This window comes from Octopus sinensis, linkage group LG11 (assembly GCF_006345805.1).
Source record: "Octopus sinensis linkage group LG11, ASM634580v1, whole genome shotgun sequence".
Classification (NCBI taxonomy): domain Eukaryota; kingdom Metazoa; phylum Mollusca; class Cephalopoda; order Octopoda; family Octopodidae; genus Octopus; species Octopus sinensis.
In genome coordinates this window covers 22561907-22571457 of record NC_043007.1, presented here as the reverse complement: position 1 = coordinate 22571457, position 9551 = coordinate 22561907, and the positions used below count along the sequence as shown (strand labels likewise).

Below are 9551 nucleotides of genomic sequence, written 5' to 3'. Positions count from 1 at the left end.
GATTGGTTGAAATTACCGAAATATGACTACTTTAACGTGAAATAACTTTTATTTTTCTTAACATGAAACCAATGGTAGCCTTAATACACGAATAAAGAAATTCTACCCATTAATGCGGTGTTGACCACTCATTTTTACCGTTCGACATTTACGTATATGTATATATATATATATATATATATATATATCATCATCATCATCATATATATATATTTCTATATATATAAAGCTGAAGTTGTCTGTGTGTGTGTGTGGCAGGTTTGGTAGCCTTCAACTAACACTATTTCCTCCGAGACCCTGCGGTGCAAGTTGACCAAAATTGAGAGTATGATAGAAGAAGGCCTGCTCTTCATTCCGTAGAAGAAAACAATTCAAATCGGACCATGCAAAGACCAAAAAATATTTACATCAAAAAGGTGCTTTTTTTCTATGAAAATCCCTATTTTTCTTACGATTTTTTGACTGCTGTGTCGCCATTTTTCGGTGTATTTCAACCAGAAAAATGTTCACTTAAAGAGAATAACAAGCTAAATAATGCAAAATTTTGACTTTTCAAAAATTCCAATTCTTAAGGGTCGACAAGAATTTTTTGGCGATGTCATTGGTTTTGAGCGAACGACAGATAAGCTGATCCAATGCAGAGGAGTAATGTTCGCTGCGTGAATGCACTAATTTTCAAGGTCGTCAACTGCTACAGCGTTGAGTACAATTCAACTATTTCAATCGATTTTTTGCGAGAAAAACTAATTGCATTAGTGTAAGACAGAACATTTTGCTTAGTCATTTGGACTACACTGACTTTATAGCTGCTGTGAGCATTATACTTTGTAAGCTTTTCCTAAATTTAAAAGAAAATACTTACTTTACTACGGCTGTCTAAAAATTTATCTTTGGTACAAAACAAGAACTGTTTACCTTCTTTTATGAATTTCGAACGGAGACATTTTTTCTTAATAATTGTTCAATAACGATTAAATGAATTTTTTGGTGCTAACCAACGGAAACATGTAAAATTAAAAGAATGTGGGGCATGTTGACGTAGTAGGAATTAAAACCACCTTTTTTTACGTTTTACTTTTTGAAATTTCTTCGTATTTAGGATATACTTTTTGCCACATCACTTTGCCTAAACGTGCTTCACACGACAATGCCTGAAGAAAATCGAATTAATCCGTTTGTCTGTCCTTGTTTGTCTCCTCTGTGTTTAGCCCCTTGTGGGTAGTAAAAGAAATAGGTATTTCATATGCCATTACGTTTTGAGTTCAAATTCCGCCGAGGTCGACTTTGCTTTTCATCCTTTCGGGGTCGATTAAATAAGTACCAGTTACTCACTGGCGTCGATGTAATCTACTTAATCCGTTTGTCTGTCCTTGTTTGTCCTCTCTGTGTTTAGCCCCTTGTTGGTAGTAAAGAAATAGGTATACCTTCGTACGTATGTCACTCGGCGACTTTGTTTCTCCATATCTTTCAATCAAATTCTTTTAAGGAAATTTTCTAAGGATGGCCGGTCGTGCAAAATTAGTAACCGGGTCAAAATGAGTAACTCCTGATTTCTCGTTATTTTCTCCTTACCTCTTTGAAATCATGACATTGCAAGTATGGTTTGATTATTTGGTGCTGCTGTATCAGTCAGCATAGTTATAAAAGTTGTGAGAGACCGAAACATCGTCAGGTGGCAAGTCCGGTTTCCAAAAAATTGTTTCCAACTTTGAACCCGATTGTAATTGAGGTCGCTAATAAAATATCTGAATAATTTTTGGTGATTAACAATAAATATTCGTTTTTCTTTTGGATTTCAAGTCAATTTTTCTCACACTGTTGTCTAGTTTGATAATTTTCAAGTTTCAAAAAATAATGGTAAGTAATATGAGGGGTGGCCTAGTGGTTAGAGTAGCGGACTCGCGGTCGAGGGATCGCGGGTTCGAATCTCAGACTGGGTGATGTGTGTGTTTATGAGCGAAACACCTAAGCTCCACGCGGCTCCAGCAGTAGGTAATGGTGAATCTCTGCTGACTCTTTCGCCACAACATTCTCTCACTCTTTCCTCCTGCATCTTGCAGCTCACCTGCGACGGACTGTCGTCCCGTCCAGGTGGGGAACCTAAGAAAACCGGCCTTTATGAGCCAGGCATAGCTCGAGAAGGAGCAAACAACAATATCAGCAAATATTTTATCTTGAGTTTTTTATATATTTTTTTTATTTTGTCGAGTTTCGTTAAATTCCACGTGTTTTTTTTTCCCTGATCCTCTTTCATTTGACCCAGATATTTGGATTTTTAATTCTTATTTTTATTTATTTATTCATTCATTCATTTATTTATTTTTGCATTTCTGATCTTTCTAGTGTCTATGAATGGATAACGATGTGCACGGGCTTGTTTTCAAATGTTATCTCTGGGTGAATGGGAGCAGCAAATTTATCTTATCTTGGCTTACTCATTTTGCCCCAGCTAAATTTGTCTTTTAAACACTCAAAGAAAACGCTGATAATTTTCTGAAATAGTCATCTCATCATGTTATGATGGTTTTAATGCATTAAGAGGTCATTTGTTTACTTGATATAAGTAAATATTTGAAGAAAATACACCCTCACTCACTATTAATTGACTTTCTTAATCTCAAAATATAGGTCGACTTGAAAAGGCTAAAAGCAATTTTTAGTTAGGTCCCCCTAGATGCGCAGTCAGGAGACGGTGCGCGGGCAATTCCATTCAAACAGAACTTTTCTTTGCCGAAGGAACGTGACTGATTATGGTTCTGTCAAAAAAATTCGTTTTAGCTAAACACTTTGCTGGCAAACCGTCCAGTGATGATATCAAGCTGGTAACAGAAGAGTTGCCCGATGAAGTTAACGATGGCGGTAATTTTAACAAATATAATTTTTTTTTCTTCTATTCAGAGTTCAATTTAATTACTACCTATTTCATTTTACACCCTCAGTTCAAACCCAATAATCTAAGGCATTCCAACCGTGATCATCCTCCTTATTAGACACCATGTGGGATGAGACCTGTAATTTTGAGTTCAATTAACTTCATAATATCCTTGCTAATATTTTAGTATATGTTCATCATTTCGTTATTTTTTTATATGAATTTTTCCCATTCAGCTTCGTTACATAACCTCAAATGCGGTAAGCTCCCCGAGTCGCCTTAACTTTTTAAATATAGTAAATTTGGACAAATTTTAAATAGTAATACTTAAAAAGTGAAAGTGCCTTTTTATATTGGAAATTAACTCTTTTCTCAATAATTAATTCTGTTTTTTTTAATAAGCGTATGTTAGAAATTGCTAACTACAAATGTATGTATATTTCTTTTTCACTTTCTCTTTCGGCGACAACAAACGAAGTGAACCGCACGAATCTATCAGAAATTGAATTAACACCTAATACATTTTAAAATAGTGTAGGAGAAAACAATTTGGTGATTATTTTCTAATTAAAGCTAATTTATTATCTTCTATAGCTAATAAAATTTAATAGAATTTTCTCGAAAGCCTTTACACATTCCTGTATAAAAGTGTTGTTATGCTATTTCCATTCAAAATCCGGTAACTAAGAAGAGTTGACAAATATACCGCTATTTCATCGTTCGAATGATTACGGTTGATAGTAAAGTTGTCAAATATATATGGACTGCACGAAAATTGTTATCTATTTGTGCTTAGTTCTTCATGCTATAAAAACTAAGTCAGTTTTCGTAATCTCGACTTTCCTATATTAGCTGTAAGTATTATTTACACTGCACTTGAGAAATGCGCAAATATTTACAGAAATTCTAAGGTGTCCTATTTTTATGTAGACGCAGACTACGTCGTTAAGACGTTCGCTTTGCAAACACGTGGTTTCGGATTCAGACCCACTACGCAGGGTTAAAGTCCAGTTTCTGACCCGGGATTTAAAAAATGGGATGGGGGATAATGTAATAGGTGTAAAACAGTATGTAGTAAACGAATATGAAAAAAGAAATGGAGTTTAACCCTGCGCGGCACCTTAAGTAAGTTTTGGTAAATTTTTTGTGTAACACCCGCACGATTTTCACTAAGGAAAAAAAAAAACTCGGATTTTTTGCCTGGAATCAAGTACCCTGACCTCCTGATATGCTGCAGATCACCCCCACCTCATTGATTCCGGGATGGGGGTCCCTCCTCACCACCCTTTTCCCCGAACCAACATAAGGGATATGCAGGATATTAGGAGGTCAGGGTACTTGATTCCACGCAAAATATCCGAGTTTTCTTTCTTAGTGAAAATGCACAAAAAATTTACCGTGGATTTAGAAGGCTGCTGAAAAATGTCCGTCGCGTGGGTGTATGTTTCCATATCTCTTTATCTTGTCCACACGCATTTAGTGCAAATAAGTACTGTGTCGTACAAGCATTCTAGTTGCAAATCGACTGTGAGTATATCTCTGGCCATTGTGTTGTTCGTGTTCGGAGGACGAAGGCAAATATTATTTTACTTGGAAACATACAAACATGGAAAATTGAACCGATGATGACGACGACGAGATCTTGTTCATCCATCTCATTCTGGCTATTTTATAGCTCACTAGCAGTATCGCCCGGCGTTGCTCGGGTTTGTAAGGGAAATAACTATATAAGCATTTTTAGAGAGTTTTAGCCAAAAAATAGCAAAAAAAATGCATTAAAAATGGAAAAAAAATGATGGTAAATTTTTTTTTAAATCGTTGACTCATCGTAGACATTTTTAGAGAGTTACTTCCCTTATATAATAGCGAAAAAATGCATTAAAATGGGAAAAAATGATGGTAAATTTTTTTTTAAATCGTAGACGCGCGCTAATACCCAGAAGGGCTCGATATGAATCACGACTATAAGATACCCGCTTTTGGTTAAACTGCACCGCAAAATGTGGGAGTAGTTAGGAATCTAAATCGTAGGAGACAGACACAAAACTTTAATTTTATATATAAAGATATCCATGGATATTAGTCCCAAGTCGGTTCTGATAATAGAATTCTATGCTCAAAGACATTCCAGCCAAAACAATTTCGTTTTGATGGCATAGTGTACCACAGCTATATTAGCCAACGTGTCCATTTTTTTTATTTTTAGATTTACAGGTTGGAAATTCACTACTATTTCTAGCATGCTAGCTGGCTAATAAAACTCATGCCTGTTTTCTTATGCAGCTGAAATCAATGTATTTCAAATCCTAGAGATCACTTCTATTACAAATCTCTTCACAACTTGATTATCAGGAACAAGCTATTGTAGGTTGCTAGGGCCCACCTTTCTTCCATGTAGCAGTTGTTCTCCTTCACTGTTATTATGTAATAGAAAAAAAAAAAACGGGTCAGCAACACAAGATAAATAGTTGAGTGTATGTGTGAGATATATGCCCTGAATGTAGATGACATGTGAAGGCTAGAGAGGAATGAAGCTTGTATGTGACAGAACGCTTGCGTATTGAGAAAAAAGATAGGCATAAGAGGAATTAGATGCAGTGTGCAAGAGTGAAGGCTGCTGGTTGTTTGGTCATGTAATGCGCATGGATGTAGACAGTTGTATAAAGAAGTGTCAGTTATTTAAAATAGATGGAATTTGTTGAAGAGGGAGACCCAGGAAGACATGGAGCAAAGTACTGAAAGGTGATCTCTACCATCATCATTATTGCCTGAAAGTTCACTGGTACTTAATTTATCGACCCTGAAAGGATGAAAAACAAAGTCGACCACAGCAGAATTTGAGCTCAAAACGTAGTATTTACTGCTAAGCATTTCGTCCAGCATGCTAACAACTCTGCCAGCTCGCTGCCTTCCTTCAATGAAATAATGTAGCAGTCTTGTATGAGATGGATGTGATGTAATTGACTAAGCTCTCTGCCAAATTTTGGACCTTCTGCCTATATCAGAAACGACTATTGATAAGAATGGTAATGATTTTGCAAATGGAGAAAGCAAAATGTTTCTTTCAATAAATCGTTGACATCAAACTTTCTTTCCATTTCTCTTTTCCAGTTTATTTAAATTATTTATTTCTTCTTTTTTTTCAGAAGTTCTATGTGAAGCAGTCTGGCTGACTGTTGATCCTTACATGCGGTATGTCTTATATGGGACCATTACCCTTTGTTTTTTATTTGTTTCAGTCATTGAAGTGTGGCCATGCTGGGGCTCTGCATTGACGGTTTTAATCAAAGAAATTCACTGCAGTATTGGTTTTTTTCTTATATATTTGGCCTGTCCAGCATAAGAGGCCCTACCATGAGCTTGTGCTACACTGACTTAGCTCGCAGAATCACTGAGACATACAAACCATCATGGAATAACAAGGACTGGACCTTGTGGTAGATTGGATACACGATTTTCCGTGGCCACTGCCACTGCTGCCTGAATGGCCCTCATGCCGGTGGCACATAAAAGCACCCACTACACTCTTGGAGTGGTTGGCGTTAGAAAGGGCATCCAGCTGTTGAAACACTGCCAGATCAAGATTGGAGCCTGGTGCAGCCATCAGGTTCGCCAGTCCTCAGTCAAATCATCCAACCCATGCTGGCATGGAAAGCGGATGTTAAACGATAATGATGATGATGATATGTATGTATATACATCACCATGACCGACCAGACTATCAGATGTTACACATCGCTGGTCACAATGCGCTTCACATTGTCTTAGCTTTAAAATGACGCCACCCCGCTGGCTAAGCGAGCAGGCCATGTATATACATATTGCCTATATTATGTGATGTGTTCAGATATAGATGTTTGGTGTGTGTTTGTGAGCCGGATGGGAATATGTGTTTACTGCTAACATACATACATGTGAAGGTGCATGGATCAGTTTTTTGAGCATCAGGCTCACATCATGAGGTAGTGAGTTCAATTTCTGAGCTGTAAGTTGTGTTCTTGAGCTAGACATTTTACCTCATGTTGCTCCAGTTCACTCAGCTGTAGAAATGAGTTGCGATGTCACTGGTGCCAAGCTGTATCGGCCTCTCCCTTTCCCAACATCGGTGGTGTGGAGCGGGGAGGCTGTATACATGGATGACTGCTGGTTTTCCACTGACAACGTTGCCCAGACTTGTGCTGCAGAGGCGACCATTGATGATCTTTTTCTTCTATAGAGAAAATTTCATGGTAGACTAACACCCTATCAAAGAAGAAATAATCTGTATGTCTACTTAATGCTTCTGAAGTCAGAGTTAAATTTCAAGGTTCTGGAAATTTTTATGGTTCATGAAAGTATTGACTTGTGGAAGGTGTTTATAAGCCATTTAGGAAACACAAAATTCCGTTAAATTCACTTCAACATTTAAATTTAATTTGCCAAAATATTTTCGTCGCTTGGAGACCGCGACCGGTTCACTGAGCACGAAGTTTTGTCGGTGAACAGGTCGCGGTCTCCAAGCGACGAAAATATTTTGACAAATTAAATTTAAATGTTGAAGTGAATCTAATGGTTTTTGTGAGTTTCTTAAATGGCTTATAAACACCTTCCACGCTGCAATTGTTTTCGTTCCAGCACACGATCTCAGATTAAGTCACTTGCTATGCAAGTACATCTCCGTAAAAAGTATTGACTGTTTTGCATTAAGAAGGTAATTGTCATTCTGAAGATTACTTTGGCGTTTTTTTTTCTTTCTCTTTTCTTTTTTAGTATCTACACTGCTAGTCTGTCAGAAGGAGATGTGATAATAGGGGAACAGGTAGCAAGGTAAGTTTGTTTCTATAGTTTCCCATTTGTTATGTGCTGAACCCTTTCACTCCCAACCTGGCTGAAACCGGCTCTGGCTCTAGTAAAAATGACTTTTTTTCATAAGTTTTGAATTAAAATCTTCCACCAAACCTTAGTCACAATTTATGTTCCTAACACTAACTTAATGATAACTAATTTATTTTAATAAATTCTTTGTAACATTTAAGCTTCTTACCACACAGCCACATCAGCACCTATTGTATATATATATATATATCTCTTTTTTTTAAATGATAAGTTTATGTTCAAATGCAGGGTTATTGCGAGCAAGAATCCAAAATTCCCTGAAGGCACACATGTGATAGCTCGTCTTGGTTGGAAGAGTCACGCATTAGTGAAAGATGTCTCAGTTCTGAGGAAAGTTCCTGACATTGAAGACTTATCATTGTCTCTCACTCTAGGATCCTTGGGAATGCCTGGGTAAGTGGTATCTTATCTTTTTTTAAATTTTTTTTTTGTTTTAAATGCAATGTTTGATTTCTTGATATTTTCACTTCATCTTGTACACCAACAGAAATTTTTAGAGCTTCACCATAAATAATAATAATAATAATAATCATTTCTATTATAGGCACAAGGCCTGAAATTTTGGGGGATTACATTGACCCCAGTGTTTCACTGGTATTTAATTTATCAACCCCGAAAGGATGAAAGACAAAGTCGACCTCAACAAAATTTGAGCTCAGAATGTAAACATGGACAAAATGCTGCTTAGCATTTTGGCCAGAATGCTAACAATTCTGTCAGCTCTCCACCGTAATAATAACAATAATAATTAAAAAAAAAAAGAATTTAAAATATATTTATATATATTTTACACTTTGTAAAGTGGTTGGCATTAGGAAGGGCATTCAGACAGAAGTCCCATGCCAAAACAGACGTTTGGACCCTGAGCAATTCTCCAGCTGTCCAGTTCCTGTCAAACTGTCCAATCCATGCTGGCACGGAAAATGGGCATTAAAAAAGAGATTTTCATTTAAGGGTGGTCTCTTGATCTGAGAAAGACAGTTCTGCAATCTCTTGCAGTAATTGTACCACATAACATTATTACCATATACTGTTCTAATTATACTTCAGATAACAATGTAGCACTGTAATTGTAGAAACCCATACTGCAACAAGAAGGCACACGGTTTAGTGGTTAAGGTGTTGGTCTCATAATCATAAGATTGTGGTTTCGATTCCTGGACCAGGTGATGTGTTGTTTTCTTGAACAAAACACCTCATTTCATGTTACTCCGTTCTACTCACCTTTTAAAAATTAGTAATCCTGCAATGGATCAGTATCCCACCCATGAAGGGATATATACGTCAGAGAAACTGGGAAACCAGCCCTGTGCTCCCTACAGAGTAATGTGGTCTACCACCCTCCCCTGTCTCTTCAGTGCCCTAACAATTCTGCATGGATGATTTGTTTATAGTGATCAAAAGTTTGTGATGCACATAAGCTCTCTTGCTCTCTTCCTTCATCAAACTGACATTGCCTGTACAGGTAGATATATATATATATATACACACACACACACACACACATATATATATATATATATCGTTACCAGCGTTGCATTACTGGCACATGAACAAAACATATGAGCAAGGTCGTTGCCAGTGCCGCTGTGCAGGCGGCATGTAAAAAACACCATTTCGAGCATGGCCGTTGTCAGTACCGCCTGACTGGCCCTCATGCAGGTGGCATGTAAAAGCACCCACTACACTCTGGGAGTGGTTGGCGTTAGGAAGGGCATCCAGCTGTAGAAACTCTGCCAGATCAAGATTGGAGCCTGGTGCAGCCATCTGGTTTGGCAGTCCTCAGTCAAGTCATCCAACCCAT

At 37.3% G+C, this 9551-nt stretch overlaps 1 protein-coding gene across 2 annotated transcripts in view; it reads left to right on the top strand.

Annotated features, from left to right (window-relative positions):
* Positions 1–2657: 2657 nt before the first annotated feature.
* LOC115217065 (prostaglandin reductase 1) overlaps positions 2658–9551 on the top strand; it is a 30762-nt gene continuing 23868 nt past the window's right edge. Inside the window, exons 1-4 of one of the 2 annotated variants that reach the window (XM_036507223.1) lie at positions 2658–2859; positions 6019–6064; positions 7622–7678; positions 7976–8140. In XM_036507223.1, coding sequence (XP_036363116.1) covers positions 2751–2859; positions 6019–6064; positions 7622–7678; positions 7976–8140 — 377 coding nt within the window. In that variant the 5' untranslated portion in view covers positions 2658–2750. The remainder of the gene's footprint in view (positions 2860–6018; positions 6065–7621; positions 7679–7975; positions 8141–9551) is intronic. The other variant, XR_005001180.1, reaches the window with a different exon arrangement.